The 26,332-nt window shown below is 51.2% G+C and overlaps 1 protein-coding gene across 4 annotated transcripts in view; it reads right to left on the reverse strand.

The window, feature by feature from the left end:
- LITAF (lipopolysaccharide induced TNF factor) overlaps window positions 1–26,332 on the reverse strand; it is a 100,373-nt gene that overhangs the window by 1,756 nt on the left and 72,285 nt on the right. For 2 of the 4 annotated variants that reach the window (XM_057315685.1, XM_057315683.1), the window contains exons 2-3: window positions 5,686–5,910; window positions 3,099–3,255 (exon numbers count right to left, since the gene is read on the reverse strand). In XM_057315685.1, coding sequence (XP_057171668.1) covers window positions 3,099–3,255; window positions 5,686–5,905 — 377 coding nt within the window. In that variant the 5' untranslated portion in view covers window positions 5,906–5,910. Of the gene's footprint in view, window positions 1–3,098; window positions 3,256–5,685; window positions 5,911–16,082; window positions 16,231–25,410; window positions 25,467–26,332 lie in introns of those variants that run through there. The other 2 variants (XM_026520315.4, XM_057315684.1) reach the window with 2 other exon arrangements.

Raw genomic sequence — 26,332 nt, forward strand, 5'->3', positions numbered from 1 at the left:
GGGATCACTCTGCAAGATCCGGGTGGGCTCCCTCAACTCATGACTGATGTCCTCACAAGGAGAGGAGGGGACACCCAGAAAGACAGGGAGGGACACAGGCCCCGTGAAGATGCAGGCAGAGACTGAAGTCTTGCAGCCACCAGCCAAGGACCACCTGGAAGCTGGAAGGGGCAAGGGAGGATTCTCTGCCCTTCGAGTCTTCAGAGGGAGCGCAGCACCTTGACTGTGGACTTCTGGCTTCCGAAATTGGGAGAGAGAATAGATTTTTCTGGGTTTGAGCCGCCAGGTTCGTGGTTATTTGTCATGGCAGCTCTAGGCAACAATATACCAGCCGATGCCGAGCCGGCTCTCTCAGACAGACCGCCCTGGGTGTGTTTTCAAACCCTGGGTCATCTGAGCATCTTTGTCTTAGATTGGGGTCGGTGACCTTCTTGTGTCAAGGGCCAGATAGTACATGTTTTAGGCTACACGGACCTTGCTCTGCCACCATCACCTGCAAACCGCCACAGGTAATCTGTAAACAGATGGTGTGGTATGTTCCCGTAGAACGAAAATGGGCTGGATTTGGCCCCAGGGCTGTAGTTTGCTAACCCTGGTGTCTAGACTGATTACTCTTCCATATGGAGAGGCCACTTCTTACAACCAAACAAAATTCCCCACATAACATCTCTTAATCTACGTAATCCATTATCCGTGCACCCAGCCAGGAGTTTCAGACAGCCTATGGTGGAATAAGAAATAGATCTGGTCTTTGTCCCCAGTTCCTGGCAATTAGCTCCAAAACTCTTGGAATTTCCTGAGTGACAGGAGTGAGTGCCTTCTGTTATTCAAAACAAGCCCCCTTCAATCACCCCTGATTTTATGCTAATAAGGCGACCAGGGCAGTCCCTGCCTTAGGATCGAAAGACCCTTGGTTCCCAGTTGGAAGGTTAGAACTTTCAGAGCCAACCACAAACCTCAGGGAGGGGAGAGGGGCTGGGGTCAGGTCATAAAAACTCTTGAACAACTATATGTGGAGAGCTTCGAGGGGTAAAAGCATCCTTGTGGTAGGACAGTGGTAACACCCCAGGTCCACAGGGACAGAAGCCCCTGCACTGGGGACCCTTCTGCACCTCATCCTGTCCCTCTTCATCCAGCTGCTTTTCATTGGTATCCTTCATAATAAACTGGTAAATGTAAATAAAGTGCCTTCCTGAGTTCTGTGAGCTGTTCTGGCAAATTAGCAAACCTGAAGAAGGGACAGCAGGACCCTCAGTTTATCGCTGGTTGTCAGAAGTCTGGGTGGCCTGAGGCTTGTGACTCGCATCTCTACTGGGGGGCAGCCTACGGGACTGGGTCTTTAAGCCGTGGGCTCTGCACTAATGCCAAGGAGTTAGTGTCAGAACTGAACTGAATCACCGGACACCCAGCTAGTGTCAGAGAGCTCGCTGGTATCAGAAAACACCCCCACAGCCTTATGACCAATGTTTGCCCAAATTTAGTTAAAAATCACCATTTTATAATGCACAGCACAGGGAATATAACCCATAATACTGTCATAACTTGATAGAGTGACAGATGGTAACTAGACCTACCGTGACGATTTCATACTGTATAAAAATACCAAATGCACTATCTTGTATATCTGAAACTGATATAATACTGCACGTCAATTATAACTCAATAAGAAAATCAACAAGTTCCAGGAAGACACTGATTTACATAAAGCAGAAACAGGATACAGCCTGATGAGGAAACGACCTGATGAAAAAAATTTCCTCCTATTGCCCAAGTTTACCCAAGTTCAAGTAAGGGCGGCCACAGTGCATTAGCGCTAATCCTTACCGCGCTCTTACGCCTACAAACTCAGCTCCGAGCTGCTGGACACACATATTCACTTATTTTATCCTCAACAACCCCCCTGGAAGGGGGGCATAATTACCTCCAGTTTTCAGAGGAGGCACCTGGAGCACAGAGAGGTGAAGTCACTTGCCCACAGTCACACAGCAGTGAGAGGTAGGATTTGAATCCACAGGGCCACATGTAAGGAAGAAAAGGAGGGGGGGACAGAAAAGCTGCCTCGATTTGAGAGCTAGATCAGCAGAGGCTGACATTTCAATAGTTCTCATCCTGTCTTTCCCTGGTTTCCAAGATAAAAATGAGTTTTAATACAGATGTCCAAGGACGATGAACTTTTATTTCACATTTTCGGTCCAGGGACTGAAGAGGTCGGCCATCCCTGCAGTCCCGTGGGCAGGACAGGGAACCTGGTGCCAAGAATCCTGCTTGGGCTCCTTCCTACCCCCACTGCACATGTGTCCTCAAGGAAGCTACACTCTCCGGGGCTTTGGGGCCTCTCTTCGAAATGAGTAAGAGAAACAGCGTTCCTTCTTGGGCTAAGCCACAAACAATGAGGAATAAACAAGTTGTACGAGAGGTCGGGGCTCCTAAAAAAGAAATCCACAGACACCGTTTCCTTCAAGGGAGAAAACAGAGCCAGGAATAAGGAGGCTCCCTTTATCTGTCCGGGGGGAAAAAAATTTAACCGTGTTTCCTCAAATTTCTCCCAGAACAAAAACTATGATCTCTTTCAAGACAATACCCTTGGTGCAAACATAAATACACATTTTCCCTGTGTAGACAACGGAAAAATACTTGGGGTCCTAAAAGGATAAGAAGTGTCAGAGAGATGACTATAAAGTACTTCAACGTGCAGGCTATTCAAAGCTTCACTCAGACTCGGGCAAACATTATTATTTAGGTCGTGAAATTCTTCAAAAAAAAAAAAAAAGAGAAAAAAAAGGCATTCCTCAGGATATCACCCGACACGGATGCAGGGAGCTGCTGTGCTGCCCCTACACTCAGGGAGTGGTTTGAGCAGGCAGAGGGGACAGCAGCTTTCGGTGCTGATCTGCTCCAGGGCACTTGTTCCCCACCGGGGTCTGTGCGGAGAGGGGTGCCACCTGCATCGAGGGCAGAGGCCAGGGGTTCTGGCTTAACACCCTGTGGTGCACACATCCCCCCACACACTCCAGCACAGACAAATCCCGCTGCGGTGCAGAAATCCTGTGAGAGAAGAATGAAGACGAGCCTGGGGGCCCAGTGGGCCCCAGACTTACCCCAGCAGGCACAGGCTCCCACAGGAGAGCCAGGTGAGGGCGCCGGCATTATAGGACAGCTGAGTCACGATCATCTTGTTGCAGGAAGGACAGCACATCTGGACCGGACGGTCGAAAAAGGAGATGGGTTGTTGCACGTACACGGTCTGCACAGCAACTGGGGGAACAGGGAGATCGGTGAATGGGGAAAGCATCCGTCAGACAACCAGGAGGTGGGGCCAGGTCTCGGGGCGGGGGGGGCTTGCACACCCACTGTTCACGAGAGCCAAACGGGGGAGCCACCCAAGTGTCTACGGATGAGCGAATGCATAAGCACGATGGGGGCTAGCCAGACAGCGGAGTCTCGCTCAGCCTTATAAGGACATTCTGACCCACGCTACAACTGGCCGAACCTTCAGGACACGACGCTGAGCGACATAAGCCAGCCACGGGACAAACACTGCACAATTTCTCACATATATGAGGCACCTGGAGTCACCCCATTCACAGACAGAGACGAGACGGTGGATGCCAGGGGCTGGGAGAGGGGCAGGGGGGCAACGGGGAGCCGCTGTTTGGCGGGTACAGAGTTTCTGTGTTACAAGATTTTAAAGTTCTAGAAAGGGATGGTGGTGATGCTTGCATGACAACATGAATGTGCTTATTAAGACCACTCAACTGTACACCGAGAGGTGCTTACGTTGATAAATTTTACGGGACGTGTATTTTACCAAAACAGTGGCAGATTTCCAGCATTATCATCTGAGGGGCTCTCCATGCCCCCAACCGCCCCCATACGTGAGATGGGGAGAGGTTCCGGGACTGGGGATTTGGCTCAGCACGACCAGGCTTTACGAACTCGCTGACCACGGAATCGGGTGGGGAGCTTACTGCCAATGGCTGCCAATGCAGGTTCCTGGCCCCCCTCCCCCCACGCTGGGACAGGCCGAGTCAGCAGGTCCGGGGCAGGGTCCCCAGAAGGCTTTTTCAGCTCCCTGTGTGGTTCGACAAAGGTGGTCTGCAGATGGTAATTCCAGAAACACCGATACGACGGGGTTTTAGCCTCAATTTTCTTCATCCATAGATTAGCGGTTGCCGAGGGCAGGGGGGGATGGGGTTTCTTTCTGGGGCGGTGGAAATGGTCTGGAATGAGTGCTGATGCTTGCACAACTCTGCGACTATACTGACCCCACTGAATCAGACACCTTGAAAGGGTGAACTCTACGGAACAGGATTCCATGAGATAAGGACAGTAAAGCAGCTCGCACTCCAGGACACGGCGAACCCTCGATTACACTGTTCCCGCATTTCACACGGGGCTCCTAAGTCCAAGGTCCAGCGATAAGGCTGGCGTTTACCGAGCCGGGGGACGCTGGCCCAGGCTTTGCAAGGAGTCCGGGAATCGAGCTGACACACGAAATGAATATATAAAATTGTGCTAAAAAGAGAAAACAAGGTGAAAAACACGTACAGGCGTTCATGGTCACCAGAGAAGAGCCCAGAGTTACATAAATCATGGAAGTCCTTAGCATTCAGAATGTTTTTGGGTTTCGGCAAAGTTGTTTGAGCTCGTATTTCTGTCAGAGTGACTTCCTTTGTTCCTTTCTGCGGTGCTGGAATGCCATTTCTATAATCTATGTCTTAGGGGAAATTCATTGTTGTCCAAGCCAACAGAACTTAATACTCCTAGAAAGACCTAGAAAGACTCTCCGTCCAGAAAAGCAGTATTTAAGCATACTTTACCACTTACATGTAAACTGTATTAAAGTCTTTTTTTTTTCTGGTGCAATAAATTACTGATCAGAGCATTATCAGCCTGAAGTCACCGTGTTCTCTTCTATCTGAAGGGGTCAAAGTTACTCAAGCACGATGACAATAGCTCACTTTTATCAAAGGAATTACTCATAGAACTTTATTTCATCTGAACAACCCACTGATGGAGGCACTTGATGAGCCCTATCGTACACGTGGGGAAACTGAGGCACCAGGCGGTTAGGTGAACCCAGGCAGTCTGACTCACAGGCCTACTCTCTGAGCTGGCGAGTCTACTCCCTTCAGCTGTTTGTGATACTGAATCAGCTACACACCTGGGGTCACCTGGGCGGCAGGAAGTCCCAGGGGGCAAGGCCATGAAGAAGTTGCTGGAAGGCAGGGAAGCCACGCAGGCTCGGGTGGGCTGGCAGGCTGGGACAGCATCAGCTTACTGGTGTCTAACTCCTGGCTATTTCTGCTCCCTCTCCCTCTCCAGCCCTGGCCTCAGCAGGAAGTGGGGGGGGGGGTCCTTAAAAGCAAACTCCCATTCCCCAGTTTCTCTGGGATTGTTGGTGGGCCTCTGTGGTTAGCACCAAAGGATTGCTTTGTGGCCGACTTGGGAGAGCTTACAAACTGAGCTTTGTTAGGGAAAAGACGCAAGCCCCCCAGATGTGGATCCCAGAAGACTAGATGGGACACATTCCAGGACGAGGGGTCAAGCCGGACTGACCAGCACGTGGCTTAGACCCTTAGGCAGAGAAAGTCGCTTCCGTGGCTCCCCTGATTCTCGCCGAGTCCCCAAGGCCAGGGTGGAGGGCCAAGGAGAGGTAATAGGGGTGCGGGAGGCAGCACATACTTGCATTGGCGTTGGGGACGGGCACTGGCTGCGTGTAGTAGGCAGGAGGATTCATGCCCTTGCCATCCGGGCCCGTCACCAGCCCCGTGGTCGGCCCCGGCGCGGGGGCAGGAGGCATGGGGAAGTAACTGTTGACGGCCACCGTCTCTTCGTAGGATGGGGGCGCGGTTGGCATCGAGGAAGGCCCAGCAGCCGCCTGGTAGGATCCTGGAACAGACATTTTACCTAAAGCAAAACCAGAAGACACCGGATCAGAAATGCGAGTGACACCCCCCCCCCTTTTCCCCCGAATCTTCTAATTTCTACCGGACAAACAGAAAACATGAAGACGTGGCTTGTGTCCAGCCTTGTCCAAAAGCCGGAAAGGGAGTTAATGTCCCTCTCAGACCCAAGAATTATCACCTTAACACGGGATTCCCTAAATAAAGCTAAAAGGTAAATAGATACAACCCCAAATCATCAAAACCTAGAAAATCCCCAGGGCACACATCACCCCACTTAGAGCAGAAGTTTCTCTTCTTCACCCTTCAAACTACCAGCAACAGTGGCCTGTCTTTCACATGGAGTACTGTCTTCTTTTTAACCACTGTGGTTTTTACTAAAAGCATTTCAGATGCCGGAAAAGACAAAGGCACTCAAACTCAACCACAAGCTATGGCAAACAGAGTGCCTGGTGAAGGAATCCAGGGGGCAGAAACGCACACGCGGTGTGATGCCATTTACACCCAGATCACAAGCAGGCCGAATGAGTCACGGGCCAGAAGACAGGGAAGCAGTTGTTCCTGGAGGGGTGGGGAATGGAGGCTGGAAGGGGTGGGCGGGTGGGTGCAGGATCTTCTAAGGGGCTGCTCCTGTCCTTTTTCTTCATCTGGGGTTGATCGCATAGTGTGCACACTATGTGAAAATCCAAGCGCTACAATTAAGATGTGTGCATTTTTCTATTTGTATGTTACGGTTTTTAAAAAGTAAACACACAAGGGGCGCCTGGGTGGCACAGCGGTTAAGCGTCTGCCTTTGGCTCAGGGCGTGATCCCGGCGTCATGGGATCAAGCCCCACATCAGGCTCCTCCTCTGTGAGCCTGCTTCTTCCTCTCCCAATCCCCCTGCTTGTGTTCCCTCTCTCACTGGCTGCCTCTCTCTCTGTCAAATAAATAAATAAAATCTTTAAAAATAAATAAATAAATAAATAAAATAAAAATAAAAAGTAAACACACACACACGCACACACAAGCCAGCTCCCATTTTGAAAAAGGACTATCAGAGGAGCCAGGCACATATTTCCTTTTGTGAGGGCAAAGAAAGGGTCCCCCCCCACTCCCGCTTCTGCCCTCCCCCCCCCGCCCCAGAGCTGATGACCGCCTAGAATTACACGGCCTGTACCCAGGGTGTGTTCCTGTCTGCAGCCCTGTGCACAGTGGCCCTGGGGCAGCTGGAGAAGGACACAGTGCAGCCCTTTGTGTCGTTCTGTTTTTCTAAAGGGGCAGGGCTAATTCTGGCTTAGAAGATCCATTCAAACCTGCCTCAGGAGAAATGGGGAAATGAGCTCCCAGGGCGGTGTGCCACGGGGCCAGGGGCTTAGACAGGCCTGCCGCCTCTTCCCCCCACATTCTGCCTCGTCTCCAAGAACCCGTGGGAAGCGGAGGCAGCAAGTCATTCTGCCGCGGGGAGAAGGGGAGACTCCTTCGAGGAAGCTCTCTGCCTTTAAGCAGACACCAAAAGCGATTTCTCCAGGAGAAGAGAGGACAGGAGATTTCAGAGGGGAAAGAGAAGCATGGGAAAGTGGACATATGTCAAATAAAGTCAATAAATAAAGCTAGACAGGTTGGGGCCAGGTTGTAGGAAAACTGAAAGCCCTATGGAGGTGTTTGGGCTTTACTGTATAAGCCTGCCCAATGGAACCTTCTGGAAGAATGGAAATGTTCTCCATCTGGGCTGTCCAATATGGTTGCCCAGCAGCGTCACACACACACACACACACACACACACACACACACACACACTCACAGTGTGGCTGGTGTGACCTAGGAACTGAATTTTTACATTGTAAAAGTTAAATGGTTTAAATTTAAAATCTAGGGGCTCCTGGGTGGCTCAGTTGGTTAAGCATCCACCTCTTGATTTCGGCTCAGGCAATGACCTCTGGGTCATGAGCTCAAGCCCTGAGTCAGGCACTGCACTGAGCATGGAGTCTGCTTAAGATTCTCTCCCTCTGGGGAACCTGGGTGGCTCAGTCGTTTAAGCATCTGCCTTTGGCTCAGCTCATGATCCCAGGGTCCTGGGATGGAGCCCGAGTCAGGCTTCCTGCCCAGAGGGGAGCCTGCTTCTTCTCCCTCTCCCTATGCCACTCCCCCTGCTTGCGCTCTCTAGCTCTCTCTCTCTCAAATAAATAAAATCTTTAAAAAAAAAAAGATTCTCTCCCTCTCTCTCTGCCCCTTCCCCCAGCTTGCATGCTCTGTCCCTCTCTCTTAAAAAAATAAATAAATAAAATCCAATACACCAGGCAATTATTGGAAAACTTGCATAAGGTTACAGAAACTTACGTAACTTTTCCCACCTTTCCAAGGGGCAACTTGGCTATGTGAATCTACTTTTCCAACCGCAAATAAAATGGGCTCTGAATCTAGATCAAACAATTCTGACAAAATATTAGCATCCAATTTGGGATATGACGTCAACACAAGATATACCCTGGATTTCAAAAATTTTTTAAACATTCACGTGAAATATTTCGTTCATAATTCTTTATATTGGAAATGATAACATTTCAGAGAGCTGGCGTTCAGTAAAATGCATTGTTACATTCCTTTCACCCGTTTCTTTGTACTTTTTAAAATGTGGCTACTAGGAAATATTTAAACTACCCATGTGGCTCACAGTTTTCTGCTTTTACAGGACGGCAGCACTATGGAACATGGGGAGCCATAGAAGGTTATAGGGAACCCTAGAAACCCTAGAAAGCATAGATGAAGCAGGTCTGTCAGAGAAGCAAGAAGCAAACACTGGAAGGCCCCTGGGTGTGGGTGGAGGGGATGGTGGATGGCCGCCACATCTAAGTCTACAGGGACAGTTAATCAGGAAGACAGAAGGGGAGCTACGGAGATGGCAGGGCAGCTAGGTGACAACGGGTCCAGGGTTTAAAAATGCGAAAACGATTGCGAGAAGCGGTTATGGCATATGGTCAATATCCTCTGACGTACAGGAACAGAAATGCAGAAGGAAGGAGGGAGGCAGACCACAAACAGCAGCCCCTGGACACTTCTTCCCCGGTTCACCCTCGAAGCTGGCTTGATGTCCCTTCCCAGGCCCCAGGAACACGGCCCCCCTCCCCGGGCCCCGCGCAGCTGCTTCTGGCCCAGCCTGTGCTCGGAGACTCCGGTTGGGGGCCGGCCGCCTCGGTGCGCTGGAGGAGCTGGAGGAACTCACGACCTCGCCGAGCGTCAGGGACTCGCTGTCCCTTCCTGTCTCAGGAAAGGCAGACCCCCAGCTGCCTACACAATTTATCATGAAAACTGACTCACAGCAGAAAACCGCAAGAGCAGAAAACACCGGGGCAGACAGAGGGCCTAAAATAGCATGGTGCGCCGCGGTTGCAAGGGGAGTGCTTTGGGAGGGGGGAAATGAGGTCTTGGGGCGCCCTGAGTTGTGCAGAAAAAAAAAGTCTGGGTCAAACTGCTGGGAAACAATGACTCAACTCAGAAACTGAATCCCTCCCCTTCAGACCCATTGCTCCCTCCTCCAAAAGTGACCCAAGGCAGCTGCGTCGTCAAGGGCGGACATGGAGGTGCTGGGGGCGGCGGCGCGGGAGGGGGGGGTGATCCTTTCCTCTCAAGGAAGGAAAGGCCTGAGCTTCTGGAAATCAAGGCCGACCGGCTTATCGTGCGGGCATCACTGGTCTTGTGGCCACGGCCTAGTTTCTGAACTTCGGGACCCTGCCTCTCGGGAACACTGATTTTGTATCAAACAGCCACGTAAACAACGCTTAGGATTCTGAAAAGGAGCGAGAGCGACAGGCTAGAGGGGTAAAAACCAAACCAAACCCATAAGCAGCTGGTTTGAGGGCTTTTCTAAATAAATTCCACAGCCTCCCTTCGCCAGGCCCCAGGCCAGGAAATGCCACTTCGCTCAATCCCACTTCTCTTTCTTCTTCTCCCCACACTCCCCACCCCCATTTCTTTTTAATTCGGCTTCCCCAGGGGGCAGGAGGCCCACCTAGCCACCCACCCAGCCACCCCCCCCAGAAAGAATCTGCTCAACCTGCCTCGACCTCCTGGTCCTCGCCCCACAACGCGAAAGTCCTCAAGGGCAGCCGACAGTCCCTCTCAGTCCAACACCCACACCCACACACATGCACAGACACACAGGACACAGAAATAGACCCCCCCACACACACACACCCAAATATAGATGCACAGACAGGTACACGCACACACACACTCCACTGTCACCAGAGAACCCTTTGTCCCTCCACATCAGGCCGCCAACGTGCTGAGGTATGAGCCCAACTCCATCTAATACCTGAGCTCCTTTCTCTGGGACAAACAGGAAAGCATCTCTGAGTTGAACAGAAGAGCAAAGCCACAGTTTTGCCTTGAGAATCCCTTCGGCGGCCCTGGCGGTGGGTTGGGGCGGGCTCTTTAGATGCCAGGTTGTCATAGTTACAGGGAGCCTCCAGGGGGGAAATAAAGGAGAAAACGAGGGGGTCTCCTTCCTCCCTCCCCACTTGTTTAACTTTGTTATTAGGCCCCTGAGAGTGGTTTTTCTCAACTGCCCGTTTGAAAGACCGCGTTGAAGGCAATTCTCCATCCACCTTTTCCCCCCACCACCACCCGTCCACACAGAGATCAAGGAACTGCTCAGGGTTGGGGAGCTCCGTGTTCCCCACCTCAGAATGGCTCTGTCATTAGCGACTTCCAAATCCACAGAGAGGCATTCCAAACCCATTGTTCAATCAGAAAATGTGACCAGGGCAGCCCCACGAGACTACGCTCAGCCCAACACTCCGCAGCTACCATCTTGAAATTCTGAAGACTAAGGGAACCCGGGGCCGGCGTTTCCATGCTGCGCTGGGGCCCCAGGTCATGAAGCCCAGTGTGACCGCAGGTCACGGGAACCGAGGCAGGTCTGATGCACGGAGATGCATTTCTAATGCGAGAAGGACTGGAGAGGGACCTGGAAATTGACCCATGATCAGCCACACGACCCTGGCCCCCACGTTCTCACCTGTCAATGTGCCACCTGGAACTCTGGGGTCCCTAGCTGCAAATTCCCTTTGCTCCAAGTCTCCACGATTTCCTCGGTGAGAGATTCTCTCTTAAGTGGGCAGTGAGGGGTATACGGATATTTTATTCCTGGGTGTATGGGACTGAGTCCAGCAGTAGCTTCATTCATCAAACCCGGGTACAGAACACGTTTTCTCAGTCTTGTTTTCATTATAGCTGCCTCCAACCCCCCCCTTGCCCCCAAGGAGAAAAATTAAATTATATTTAAATTTAATTAATTAATTTAAATATAATTTAATTTCTGCCTAACAAGAGAAAATGAAATACTAAGAAATAAGATTTCATTGGATAGGGTTGAGTTTTGGAAGGCCACACACCACTGTAATATCTAAGACTTGTTTTTTCCTTTTCTTTTTTTTTTTTTTACCTCTCCCCTCCTCCAAAACTGACTTGCACTCCCCTGGGTCCCCGCTGAGAATGGGGGAGGGAGGTGGGGAATGAGGTATTTGGGTGCCAATGAGTTTTTCAAATCACCGACATTTGTTCCTTTAGTATTCCCAAAATGTGTCTCCCCTTTCCTTGCCATCATAAATCCAATTGTCTGAACAAATTTTAACCCTTTACTGACTGAGGCCTGAGGTCCCTTACATCTGTATATTCTTTCTCAACAACGCCCAGCTCTCTCACGGTTTAATCTAATGAGCCATGACCAAGGGAGATGGGAGGGTGAAGGTAACCAGTTCGGGGGAGCACTCCCCTCTGCATAATGGGGCCAAGCAGGATGGGGGTGCTGGGGTCACTCCTCTGAGTCTTGAATCTGCATCGAATTTGCTGGATTCTCACGTAGGAGGAAAATCAAGGGTGCTAAGGGGGCCAGATAATCAACCATACTCAGGAATCTGAGTCCAGAGGTTCTGGTCTGAGCAAAATCCACCACCCGTCAACTACTCCCCACCCCCACCCCAGATTCACAACTGCATTAAGATGAACCACAGTGGGCTCTTACTTTACCACACCAGGCTCTGGAATTCACACCCTCACGCGTGTCATCCCATGTAGTCTTCACACCGCTGAGTGAATGATTGTTACCATCGTCCCAACTCATACTCGAAAACACTGGGGCCGCGAGGTGAAGCTGCTTGTCCAAAGTCACACAGATGGAGGAGGCGGGGCTAGGGTTTGAACCCACATCGGGGGGGACTCTGGAGTGCTTTTGAGCTCACCAAACACCTCCCAGGCCAGGAGACACAGACACAATCAATCACCTTACCCCCAAATGAAACATGAAAATATGGCAGCAACACACTGGAACGCCTTTCTCTCTCTCTGCCTTACACGCGCAAAAAGACCATTTCCTGCAGACTCTCACAGCACACACTTAAGACAGGGTGAAAAAATACCTATTATGGATTCCAACTAATTTTGTCACTGATGACTTTGTGATTTAAAATAATCTGCTTCTTGGGGTGCCTCGGTGGCTCAGTCGGTTAAGCATCCAACTCTCGGTTTTGTTTGGCTCAGGTCATGATCTCAGGGTCCTGGGATGGAGCCCTGCGCTCAGTAGGGAGTCTGCTTGAGATTCTCTCCCTCCCTCTGCTCCCCCACCCCCAAAATAAATGAATCTTTAAAAAAATCCAAAAACAAAAATGATCTGCTTCTCTAATAAGGATCAGGGGGCCAGGACCTTAATATCAACCAAAGGCAGATATCCACACACAAAGCTCTTCCCTCTCATTCTGGAAGAAAGACACACAGAAGGGGAGGATCCCAGAACCTCCCAGACATACAACGTGGGTCCGAAGCTGCATTATTTAAGGGACCTCGTGGTGCCAGGTGTCTCTGCCACCTGCTGGAACACCTGGGGTGGGAAAGACAGAGGTGCCTGGCCGGCGGAGTCTAGAGCAGCTCAGCCTCAGTCTTTTAATATCGCTCTGTTGAAAGAGAAGCAAAGTGCCCTCAAAATCCTGGAGAGAAGCCCCGCTGTCGGGCCCGGTGGGCCTCACATCCTGAGCTGCTATTAACGAACTGGTCCTGAGACCTCGGGACATTGGAACAAACCCAGAGAGGCCTCGCTTTCAACAACAGATCTGCTCCTAAAAACTTCGGCCTGAACAGTCTCAGAATTCCCTGGAACGCCCGAGGGGGGGCTGCTATTCTCGGGGGATCGTCTTCCCCGTTCTGTGCCCACACAGATGCACGTTCGGTGTTTGCGGAGCCGAGCCCGGCAGCGCTCTGCCCGGGATCCTAAATTCCCAGGGAAGGTTCTGACCTCTGGGAGGCCTGGAGACAGCAGGCAGACCAGCCTTACCACCGAGCAGTGGGCCCCAAGAGATCGCCGGGCAAATCTTGAAAACACCACGCCGGGGGAGGGAAGCCAGACGCAAAGACCGCATAGGGTCTGAGTCTATTTCCAAGACACGCCCGGAACGGGGGCGTCCAGACACAGAAGGTCAGGCGGTGCTGGCCAGGGGGCTGGAGGGGGGGTGTGCGGAGAACACGGGCGGGCTGTTAACTGGTACAGGCTCACTGGGGTGACGAAAGTGTTCTGGAGAAAGACTGAGGTGATGTTTGCACAACACCGGGAACGTGCTACACACCACTGAACTGTTACTCTGAAATGGTGAATTTTATGCTATGCAAGCTTCACCTTAATCACAAAGGGGAAAGGAAAGGCATCGCTAGAAATCTCCAGTCTCCGGGTCACAAGCCAAGGCCAGCAATTTAAGCCTCCAAATTCACCACTAGACTTAGTTCAGCCCATTCTGGGGCCCCATTTACCTAAAACTCAAAACCGCTGGGGTCTTTCCGACATGCCCAGTGCCCCCAAGACTAGGATGACGGAAGATCCTGGGCTGCCCGGGATGGAGGGGGTTCCCAGGGCACCACGCACCCTTCGCCCTACCCCATCTCCCACGTCACCAGCCACCACGCTGCAGGTCTGTGATGCGTCTGCAGCCTGGCTTAGATGTCCCCAGACACATCCCGGGCATGCTCTTTCCCCCGCCCCTGGTGTCCTTCCCTCTCACCCGTCCTACCCCAGCTTGTGCATCACCTCCCCCAAGAAGCGATCTCAGGGGAGGATTAATCCCCACTTGAACCTCTCTACACAGTGCAGAGATCAAGGGCACAGCATCTGTAGCCACACTGTCTCCGGTCAGATGGCAAGCCTCACGGCATGACTTTGGTGCCTCAGTTATCCCATCCATAAAACGGGGACACTGGCGGTTTCTTAAGGCTCTTGGGACGATTCAATGAGTCCCCTTGTGAAAAGCAGGCAGAGCAAAGAGGGGCACAGAAGCAGTGAGTATGTGTTAGCTGTGACCAAGACCTGTTTCTCCACTGAACTTGTCACAGAGCACTCTTCTGTACTTGTCTGGCTTCCAGATGAGTCTGTGGGCCCCAAGAGGGCCAGGATTGAAACTTATTACAATCCGCATCCCTAGCACCTAGAACTAGACTCAAAACACATGGGTTCTTTACAGGGTGACCCACCGGGATGGAGGGGTTTCCCTGGATATGGGATTTGGGGGCTCACCTCAGGCAACCCAGGGCAAGCTGGTCACCCTGACACTTCCAACAAATGTGGGTAGCAAACCGGACCCATCTTGGATGGCATCAGGATTTGGAAGCAGAAGTAAATGGGAGGGTCTTCCCCTAACACCTCAACTTAGAAGCTAAGACCGTTTCTGCAGGAACAGATTTATACATGACAAGCCTCAGGAACAGATGGGCTCCTGGTTCAGCTCAAGGTAACACGAGTATTTGGCCAAAGTGTCACCAAACACGCTCCAGGGCTGGAATCATTTAATTGGGTCTGAAATCCTTCATTTCCTCCAGGATTCCTGAGGAGAGTGGTGTTTCTCAACAGGGCACCCCGGGGTGTCATGGCAGGAGAACGAGCCAAGACATGGGCAGGAAAGGGAAGTGTGGAGGCTTGCAAACACGAACAAGATAGAATCAGAAAGAAAAAAAAAAAAAAAAAAACCACCATCTCTGAACCTCAAGATGGGTTCTTTCTACTCCCCAATGCAAGCTTGCGAAGCTGTTGGGATCCCCGCTCCGCAGAAGGTGCTCCTGGCTGTGATTGGAATTATTGAAGGGAATGAGGGGTTCATCCAACGACACGATCATCCGTTCAAAATCCGGACTCGTGAGCCGGGTACTCGCTGCCCTCACCCCAACTCAGAAACACCTGCCCCTCCACGTTCATTACCTGGTCCGTGGTGTGGCTCTCGAGCCACTTGGCCGCCATAGATGGTGTGTCATCCATTCTCCAGAAATGACAGTCTGTCCTTTTTTCATGGTGTCAAGAAAACTCAGAGGCTCTAACTATCCTGTACCCCAAGATGCCATAAACGTCAGCAACTCCTGCAGCCGAGTATGGACAGGAAAGGGGGGACAGGGTTCACACCTGCGCTGGCCCCTCGATCTCCAGTGCCTGTTTATAACGGGCAAGGACGGAAGGGATACTCTCGGCAGATGAGGGACTTAAAACATCTCGAGTCATTTTTCCTGCCCATTCCCATCCCTTTCTTTTTCTTTTCTTTTTTTCTTTTTTTAAGATTTTATTTATTTATTTGAGAGCGAGCGAGAGAGAATGCATGAGTGGGAGGAGGCGCAGAGGGAGAGGGAGAAGCAGACTCCCCACTGAGCAGAGAGCCTGACACCAGGCTTGATCCCAGGACCCTGGGATGACCTGAGCTGAAAACAGACGCTTAACAGACTGAGCCACCTAGGCGCCCCTTCCATTCTTTCTGATGAGATGACCAACAGGCAGCCCCCAAAGCAAAGAAGGACAGAGAGATGATGCCCAATGCTGAGAAGCCTCGCTGGGCAATGGTACAAGACACGATGGGCTTCACTGCAGAATCCAACCAGGAGCTGAGCTGGTGGGGAATCGGAGGCCACAGCCACCACCGAGCTCAGGGACAGTTCAGGCAGGCCTGGTGCCCAAGATACAGTCACACGTGGGGTTTCCAGAAACACCTGCATGCACTCCCCAGTCATATACAAGAGAGGGCAGGCACCACCCATGTCTCAGGGGTCACTAGGAATGGCAGGGAACCATAGGCTGGCCTGCTGAAGACCGACCAGTGATCGCAAGACAAGGGAAGACACGGAAGGACGGGAGCAGGAAGGGTACAGAGAGGGGAACAGAAAAGTTCAAAAGAGGGGCACCTGGGTGGCTCAGTCGTTAAGCGTCTGCCTTCGGCTCAGGGCGTGATCCCGGAGTTCTGGGATTGAGCCCCGCATCAGGCTCTTCCGCTGGGAGCCTGCTTCTTCCTCTCCCACTCCCCCTGCTTGTGTTCCCTCTCTCGCTGGCTGTCTCTCTCTCTGTCAAATAAATAAAATCTTTAAAAAAAAAAAAAAAAAGAAAGAAAGAAAAGTTCAAAAGAAAGTCAAGGTGATGGCATGCATTTATTTTAAGATGACGGAATCTAGAGGCAGGTCGAATGTTTAAGAGCAGAAACTCTGGAACTGATAAGCTCCCTTGGTTCAAACGCCCAACTCTGCTGCTTCTAGGCTGTGTGAACTTGGGACAGTTGCCCGACTTCTCTGTGCCTTGGTTTCCTCATCTGGAAAATGGGCTAATAGTACCCATATCTCAGAGGGGCGCAAGTGGATGTGCTCAGAACCCTGGGCAGAGGGTTACTATAACAGCATTCATGCCACTGACTTGCAGGGAACCAGACAAGGACCAGGGAGGGCATCACTCGCCCACAGGGGCACAGAGGTTTCACTGCCAAGATCCAAGCATAGACCCCAATGCACCCCGTGCTCCCGTTCTGGGGCCACGACCTACCCACACTCCTACCCGAAACAGTGCCCCCTAAAGTCATCCACACCCTAATCCCCAAGAACATGTGCGTACGTGAGCACAGTGCCTTAAACAGCAGGAGGACGCTGGCAGCTGTGCTTCAGTTAAGAGATGAGACCATCCCGAGTACCTGGTGGGCCCAATGTCACCACGAGGCTCCTCGTAAGAGGGAGGCAGGAGGACCTGAGAAGAGAGGAGGTGCTCCCCTACCGGCTTTGAAACTGGAGCAAGGGGTCATGAGCCAAGAAACGCAGGTGCCTCTGGAAGCCGGGAAAGGCCAGGAGATGGATTTCCCCCAGAGCCTCCAGAAGGAACGGGACACCGTGATTTTAGCCCAGTGACACCCATTTTGAACTTGACCTCCAGACCCGTGAGATACTGGATTTGTTACCTGAGCCACTGAGCTCATAGGAAATGAATACACCTCACAGCTGGGTTGCCCAGATTCCCGATCTGTGGATTCTTGAGGGGGCTCCCCACCTTCCCATGTGGGGCCCCCCCACGCCTCTGCCCCCCCTGCAGACCTGACTTCCTCAGCCTCCCATTTGAACCCCCAGGCCTCTGTCTGCTTGTCCTCAATACGGAAGGAGCCGTTCTGGGGCTCAGACTTCATGTAAGTGTGCTAAGCGTGGCCAGCCCGGCATGCCCTGCCGTGTCCCCAAGAACTCTGCTCCATTTGTGTCCCCCACCTGCCAATGTGTCCTGCCTCTCGGATGGCTCCTCTCCTAAGAGCTCTATGATGGCTCAAACCCTTCCTTATCACTATGTAAAAAGAAACACCCCTCTTCTGTCAGCCTGGGTGCTCAGCCCCTCTGGCTCCCTGCTTTCCTTCCCCATCCCCAGGTTCACTCCCCCCACCCCCAAGGGCCTCATTTCTCTCTCAGCCATGACCCCACTAAGCCCACTTCCTATTTCCTGTTCTCCTCTCCCCAGGCTGGAGGGCCTTCCTCATTTGGCACAGGCCTGCCCCTCTGTGTCCTTCAGGGGGTGCTCCTTCCCCACCAGCCCTCCCCAAAAAGGTCCCCCGGGACGCAGGGGTCTGCGCGCATTCCTCAACCACACACCCATCAAGCTGGCCCTGGCCCATCCTGGACCACTCCGCTGGGTCATCACGGGCAAAAAGCTGCTCATCTCGCTCGAGGAGATGCAGTTAAAATGGTGCAGAGACCGACAGTCAAGCTTAGTATCAGTGAGAAGTCACACGGACGTCATGCACCTGCTGATACGACGGGTGAAAAGTGCACTTCAGCTCCGTGGTCTTCCTCCCCCAAACCCTCACCCTCAGGCTCACCATGAGAACACATCAGACAAACCCAGACTTTCCTCAGAGAACCAGGACGGCACTCCTCCAAGCCACCAAGGTCACAAAAAATAAGGAAAGTCTGAGAAACGGTCGCAGACCAGAGGAGAAGGAGACATGACAACTAAATACAGTGTAGGATCCTGGATTAGATCCTGGAACAGAGTCCAGCAGAAAAAGCAAAGGTTTTCCTCTGAGTTCGCATAGTCTGCAGTGGGTGAAGAGTCCAGTACACCGACGTCGGTTTCTTAGTTGTGACAAACACGCCCTGATGATGTGAGATGTTTACACAGTGGGGGAAACTGGATGGGGTAAATATGGGACTTCTGTGCTAACTCTGCGACTTTTCTGTAAATCTGCAATGAAAGCATCTACCAAAATGTAATGTGCATGAGACCATGGACCCAGCAGTTCCTCTTCTAGGTATTTGGAGCCAAGAGAGCCCACGCATGGGTGAAGTGACAAATCATGAGCACGGGGGTATTCGCTGCAATGAAACCACCTAACTATCTATCGGCAGGGGACGGGGCAGATCCGTGATGGCCCAGCCACGCCAAGGGAATAGTACACAGCCATCAAAACAGAACAAGCAAGAGTTTTATGTGTGGAAACACACCTCTCAGACATATCGCTGCGTGAAAAAAGCCCCAACGCTGCTCACAGCAGGCCAACATTTGGATATAAGGAAGAAGGATATACATATATCCTTACAGAATGTGCCTAGGATGGCTCCAGAAGTATATATAAGAAACTGGTAACAGTGGCTGCCTATGAGCAGGGGAGGGGGGCGGACTGGGGGAGGCAGTGGGAAGGACATTCTTCACCGACACTTGGCTGATCCTTTTGTATACTGAGCCATGGCAATATTACATAATGAAAAAATCGAATTAAGAAAAAATTCAATAAAATAGATTTATTAATTATAGCTTATTAAATTTACATGACTCAATATTTATGAATCATAACATATTTACAATTAAATGACATAAATTAAAAATTAACCCGTATCTGCCCTCCCCAGCCCAGCCTCCCATGTACTCCCACCTGTGGGTGAAATGATGTCATCACAGCCCTTTGTCCAGTGAACCATCTCACGTTGCTGCCCGGCACCTGGCCCTTAGCCCCTCCCTGAGTGTTTGCAGAGTGATTAAAGCTTCTGATTACTTCTATTTGGTGACAAGATGTGTAAACTATTAATCTCACTATATCATCCCCAGATTTGTACCAACAATGTCCTATTTACCAAAATAAAGTTCTTCTCTTTGAATTTTGTGCTATGACCCATTTTTCATGCAGGGGGTTCTGAAGGCTGGTGGTTTATATGGGACTGGAGAGACATGGACCCTCCCTCACTGGCCTTAAGGAATCCCTCTGGGGAGGCAAAGTTAGCCAACATGGGGAAGATATGTTTCCAAAGGGGAAACAGTCCAGATTCTAAGGCAAGTGGAGGGTCTAGAGGGGACACAGGCAAGGGCAGGTCAGGGGTGGGGAACAGCGTGGCTGGACGTGCAGAAACAGGCACACCTGTGTCCTGTGGGGAGGCGAGCAGCAGTTGGCCAGGAGGGTGGGGTCGGATCATGGAGCCTTCCCACCACCAAGAGCCTGCCTGGTCCTGGCGAGGTGCGCGCGGGGCTGGACCTTTCAGGGAGGGACCCCACACAAGGGTTCTGCTTAGTTAACCAGCAGCCCAAGAGCAACTTGAAAAACCCCCTTAAAAAATTCAACTCCTGCCAAGAAGGAGAGTTAGATTCTAAAAATAAGCCTCAAAACGTAGAACACCAGGAGAAACCAACCACGGCGGAAGCCACGGAGCAACTCCCATCAGTATAAACACACATCAAAGGCACAACGGCCCATAGCCAAGGGGGTCCCTCTCCCCACATCATGTCTGAACACAACGAAAACCCCAGCCTCGTAACTTCTCCTACTGCTTCATTCTGACGGGTGGCTTCCAGCAGCATCCCTACCCAAAGAGTATCTGAAATATTTTCTAATACCGACCCCGTATTTCTCTCTGCTTCCTTAAAGTCTACAAAAAAACAACAAGAAGAAGATGCCTGGGTCGGCATCTGGTGGTTCTGTGCTATCCCAGACTGCGGAAGGTCCAACCTGGGGCTGCTGGCAGCCCCCATCCCACCCCTGCCCTTACTGTGTCAAAGCCTCTGAGCATGGGAAAACAGCATCCACTGTGTAAGAACTCTGTGCAAAGTAAGTTACTGGTTTCCTTGGGTGCCTTCTGTGAGTAAGGTAAACACACTTGGGCGTCTGTCTTGATACATATCTGTGTTACTTGGGAGTCTCACATTTGCTTATTTCCTTAATTCTGGCTATGTTTCAATTGACTGCGGGGATTATAACTGTCATGTCTTTGAAAATTATGGGAAACCTTCGCCTCGCCTTTAGCAAGACTTCAGGTGAGAACAGGGTGGTAAACGTCACTTACTGAGTGCTCTTAAAGCCTGCCCCCGTGCCCCAGGCCTTGCCTACACAATCCAGCCCCCCACAACACAAGCCTTCCTCGTGCATCCTAATTGCTTCCTGCCTGCAAGTTAGATTCTGTCTCCCTAAGTGGACCACATAACACCCCTCCAGGGCAAGGGCAATGCCACACTACCTCCTTGTGGAGCTGTGATTTTACACACATTCACAGCATATGTACCCCACACACGATGGCAATATCCACTATGCAAGCTCTTTTATAAGTGTGTAGTTTTTAAATACAGAAGACAAATCTTCCTTATGGAAGAATCCCAAATGGAGTGTGTCGGTACCCCTCCCTCCAGGGGGTGGAGCTTAGTCCCTCCATCCCTCTCCCAGGTGTGGGCTGGATTTACTACCTTGCTTTCAAGGGACAGTCTACAACAAAGACAAAGACAGGAACTCGGCAATGGGCAAACCTGGCAACCACAACCTCAGCCTCGTGAGGAAGGTTCGGATTATCAGCAATGCCTTGTGGAGAGCAGGTACCCCCTGATGTCAAGAGAAAAGCATTTCGCCTCCATGCCAATTCTTCCCCCGACCATGAGAAAAACACCAGACAAACCCAATCTGAGGGAAATTCTACAAAATCTCCGACTGGTACTCCTCAAGAAGTCACGGAAACAAGACTGAGACGTTGTGAGACCAGAGGCTGCTGGGAAAAGGAGTTAAAATGTCATTGTGGTACCCGGGATGGGACCTTGGAACAGAAAAAGGAAGGCAGGGGGAAACCTGGTGAACTCCAAAACAGACTCTGGAGTTTTGTTAATGGCGAGGCACCAATGTCAGTTCCTTGGTTTGACGGTACTGTGGGGATGTCGCACAACACCGTTAACAACAGAAACTCCCGGTGCTAGCTTCAACTTTTCTGCAAACTTAAAACTAAACTATAAGGAGAACCGGGGCAGGCAGGCCTCACCCAAAGGTGTTCAGGTTGAATTTTAAAACACCAAAAAAATTTTAAAGGTGTTGTGTTTGGTTTTTTTTTTGTTTTTTGTTTTTTTTAAGAAAGTTGTTTTTTTCTTTAAGTGTATTTTGGTTAAATGAAAAAGATGAAGTGAAGCCAGTTTCTGTGACTAGGTTTCTAATTATTTCTAATTGGGGAGGTTAAAGAGAAAAAAAGAAAGAAAAAGATATCCCCAAATATAAGCGAATGTACAGGCCTTGAGGTTTAAGGAATCTCCAAACCCCTCCCAGCTGGATTTACGAGGATGCCTGGCCACAGATCTGTACCCCTCCCTTAAAACATTGATTTCAAAACTCTCACAGTGGTTTTACACACATGTGGGTGATAAACTCTTCTAAAAATACATGAGATCAACACAGAAAAGAGCAAGGTCTTCAGGGAGAAGATAAAGCAGCTTTTTCACCACCAACTTAATCCTCCTTCTTAAAATCAGTTCTTTCAAGGAGAGAAAAGAAAGATTATTCACTTCTACTCCCTGCCCCCACCCTCCAGGCCCAGAAAAGGAGCCCAGAGACCAGCTCCCAATATTCGAATATTCACATCACTGAAAGGACCCCAGTGGAAAAGGGATTCCTTCAGCAAAAAACGAAAAAGGTGGGGTGTGGGGTGGAGCAAAGGGCACTCCAACAAATTGTCAGGAGCCCTAAGAAAACAGCCCTGTTTGTACACAAGGTGGAGAACCGGGTGAGAAGGCCAAAAAGATCTGACCTTTTGCGATCTCTGGAGAAAAATGTTCTTTATAATAATGTGGACATAAGCAAAACCGGATTATAAAAATTCTAAGAAACCATCTGGCTTGTACGTGTATTACACCGAATATTGCTCAAAATTCTTAAACTAAGGGCCACTAGCTAGCAAACTTGAAAATACAAAGATACTGCAATGCTGTTTTTGTTATAATGGAATTTAACCTGCCCACGGTTCCGGAAAATGTCCCAGGCAAATGGTGCTTTCTAAACTCTAAATTAGTAAGGAGGAAGAATTTAGACAAGAGGGGAAAATGGGATCTCCAGCCCTCTTTGGGAAAGGAAGTGAGAAAACACTACTAAGGCTCTTGGGCTATTTGCCCTCAAACAAATTCAAATTCAGTATACCTCAGTAAAAACACCAAGCTCATAGGAAATAATTCAGAGAAATTCTTTTCGAATGCCATCCTCTGAATTCTGTGTTTCCATGGGGTGACATGTCCCACAAATCAAAGATAAAGTTACCACAGTCTGAAAGCCAGGTTCAAAGATGGCATAAGTACAAATTACACTGATCTGCGGAATGGAAAATCCTTCCACTGGGGAGGTGGGCTGCTCCCCTGGAATCAGAGAGGGCGACTTCCCTCTGGATTCCTGGTGAAACCACATCCCCAAGTTTCCACAGGAATGATAAGTTTTGATGAAGCGGCACGATGAGAACATTAATAGGAATGCATCGGGATACAAAATTGTATGTACCCTGATTGTAGCTTCAGAAATAAACAGGCACCCCTGATAAAAGGTCGAGCCGCTGAACAAACAAGGAAAACTGATGCTAGCTGTTTGGTTCATAGGCTGAGATTATGGCCGATCTTCTTTATCTTCCACGCTTTCTGCAATAGTGTTATTTTTTATATAACTTTCAAAAACATCAACGCATCGCCTACAAATAACCTCCCTGGACTCAAGGTTGAGGCAAGTCAATGCTGAGCTCTTCAATCTACCCCAGGAACACTGTCAATTCTAAAGCTCCATGAGCTAAGCAGCTGCAATCCTCCTTTCGTTTCCCTCAAGTTAACACCTATAAAGAAGAAAGTGATAAAGCAGGGAGTGCCTCGAGCTTTTAGGATCCTGGCAAAACAAACTTCTACCTACTACAGGTGAGCAGGGAACCACCACACAAACACCTGCAATCTGTCCTTTCTTCTGTTTTTTTTTTTTTCTTTTTTAAGATTTTATTTTTAAGTAATCTCACCCCCCAGCATGGGACTCGAACTCACAACCCTGAGATCCCAAGTCGCAAGCGGTACCGACTGAGCCAGCCAGGCAGCCCTCTGTTCCGTGTCTTGAAGCCTGTGAAATTACACACACTTCTACTGAAATAACCTGTAACCCAGGGACAACTACGTTAGCCAAGGAAGTGTTCACAGTAGCCCAGAATACCAACGCAGGCTCACCGTGTCCACATGTCCCTTCTACCACATAAGCTCAGGCCTCAGCTTTGCTACTAAATCCACTGTGGCTATCCTGGCTCCTTGCCCACACCTCCCTCCTTTCCACTCCCCTCAAGCTCCTTCCCCGCATTAGAGAGCACTGACTTCTTCACCTGAATGTGTTTCCCCTTTCAACCCACAGAGTAAACCCCTCTGGACCAGGAGCCATTTCTCCTGTGTCCTTTAAAGGGCAAGGGTAGCACTTTGTTTCCCCACAGCCAGCCAATAAAAGGGACTGAAGGAGCAAAGGGAGGTATACTCACCAAACTATCTAGTATTTTAGAGACCTAAGAAATTGATCCTCTGTCTCAGATCAATCTCCCAGTCACTTCACCCGCAAAAAAACATTACAAGGATACGTTTTCGAACGTGAATAAAAGCATCTATTATTAATGCCTTAAAGTAAAAGGAAAACAGGAAAGAGGGAAGATGGCCCTCTCTGAGAGTAGATGGACAATTAATGTTTCTTAGAGAGGCTGGTGCACATTCAGATCCCAGACAAAGGCTGGCTTAGAGGTAAGCCAAGTGCAGCAGGAGATGTTATTCCATGCCAGGTAGAACAAGTCACCTGCTCTCTGGATTCTGACCTAACTATGATAAAACCAAACCCGGTGGTGGAGTCCTAGACACCAGCTCATGCCTCTCTTTACAATGGCATCCGGGTTAGTCCTATTTTAAAAGAACCACCCTGAAAAAGCTGGGGGTGGGGATAGGAAGGTAAGTGAGGCAGTCAAGCATATACTAATGCAAACCATGTCTTTCCTTACAAGGGCCCCAGGGGAATGGCAGGGCCAACCTGCCTTCCAGGCACCCCCTGAACCAGCACCAGCCCACCAGGCCCAAGGCAGGGATTTATCCCTCTTGGGAAGACTGGTGGGAGAGTCTAACCTGATGAGTTAAGAAGGGAAGGGCCCGTGGCTTCCAGAAACTGGGTTTCCCAACCACCAAACGTCAGTTCAACAGGTAATGACATCAGCCCCATGAATCGGAAGTACAAAAGCGACCAGAAAACTGGTGAAGGTCCAACTGGCCTGATCTCTGTAATGTACTGCCCTTCCAGAATATGCCCATTTCCCCATCCCCTGACCTTGACCGGGAGGTGCAGACACAACACCAACCCCACTGCTGGGATCCATACTGAGCTGGAGAGCAGAGGGGAGGAGGCCACCTGCCAGGCTTGGCAGGGGAGGGGTGATGTCCACCTCTGCCACAGGTTACCCACCCGGTGCCAAGGGCATCCATCCGGCACCGGCAGTGGGCGGGTCTGAGCCGACCCCTGCACTCACCTGGTGCCCACCTTAACCCGCGGGGAAGGGGTCTAGCCAGGGCCAAGACTCCTTCGCGCTCTGTCCGTATTTTCACCTCTTGGGGGGCTCCCTAGGCCCCCCGGGTGTCCACAAAGGCATCCGCTGAGGGTGGCGAGGCAAAAAGCGCAGATACAGCGCGGCCCTTAAAAGCCGAATTTCTGGGACCGGCGTCCGAAAATTCTTTCAGAGGACCCCAGCGCGGGCGATGGGCGGAACCCAGCCTGTCCCCCGGCCCCGGCAGGCCCCGCGCGGCGCATCTCGGCGGGACCCCTACGCCCTCCAGCCCGCCTCGACCCCCGGGACCCGCCGGGGTCTCCGCCGCCGCGACCGGTGCGATGCCGCGGATCTCTCGGCTTCGGTTGCTCCCGAGCCGGGGGCCAGTGCTCGCACCGCCGAGACCCGCTCCCGCGCGGGCCGCCGCGCCCCCCACCAGCGCCCGCGCCCGAGCTGCACTCACCGCCGTCCGCGCCGCCAGTCGAGCCGGGAGGTCTGAGCGCGCCGCGCTGGCGAGCGGTGGGGCCGGGCCGGGGGCGGGATCCGGGGGCGGGGCAAGGCCGGGCCGGGGGCGGGGGCCGGGGAGAGGGCGGGGCGACTCCAGCTTCCGGCTCTCTGTTGTCCGCCAGCTGCCACTACCAGAGTGCGGGCCCACCCGTCCCACCCTGGTCCGAGACCCTGCCCGAGGTTGTCCACCCTCCGTCCCTCGGAGCATCCCCAGAGTACACCCCGACCCCGCTCACTCCCGGGACCCGCTAGTTTCAGTCCAGGGCCCTCGCTCTGACCTCGGAGCCCCAGTCGCCCCACCCTGGGTCTCCCCTTAGGGATTCTGCCCCTAAAAGTCGGTCCCCTCCCCTCCCGATCTCCGCCTCCTGCTCTCCCCACTCCCGTAGGCACCCCATCTCTGGCATTCCTTCCCCTTCCCCACCCTCAGACAACGTGGACCATCAACCACCAGTCCCAGATCCAAGGTTCCCTGCTCTTCGTAGCGCGGCGCTTTTCTCCCCAATACTCAGTTCTGTACGTTCAGACGCATCCAGACAGCCCGAAATACTCCGCGTGCCTTTGGGCAAGTCACCCACTCTCTCTGGGCCTCAGCTTCCTGCCTGTAAAATGGGCATAACAGTATCTGTCTCATAAATTCTACTAAAAATTCACCGATATAATGCAGGCAAAGGGATTAGCAGAGATTGGGTGTTTAAAAAAAAAAACAAAAAACCATCTGCTGTTTTACTACTTCCTATGCCCCCAGGGTGGACCAGGGCCCCTAGGTACTTTCTCATTCCATCACTAAAAGCTCTGGAAATTAGTATCTCCGGTTTCAACATCCACTCAATCCTCTGGCCCTAAATGAGTACTGCCTGCCTATCTGGTGAGAGCCTTGT

This window comes from Ursus arctos, unplaced genomic scaffold (genome assembly GCF_023065955.2).
Source record: "Ursus arctos isolate Adak ecotype North America unplaced genomic scaffold, UrsArc2.0 scaffold_2, whole genome shotgun sequence".
NCBI classification, from domain to species: Eukaryota; Metazoa; Chordata; class Mammalia; order Carnivora; family Ursidae; genus Ursus; species Ursus arctos.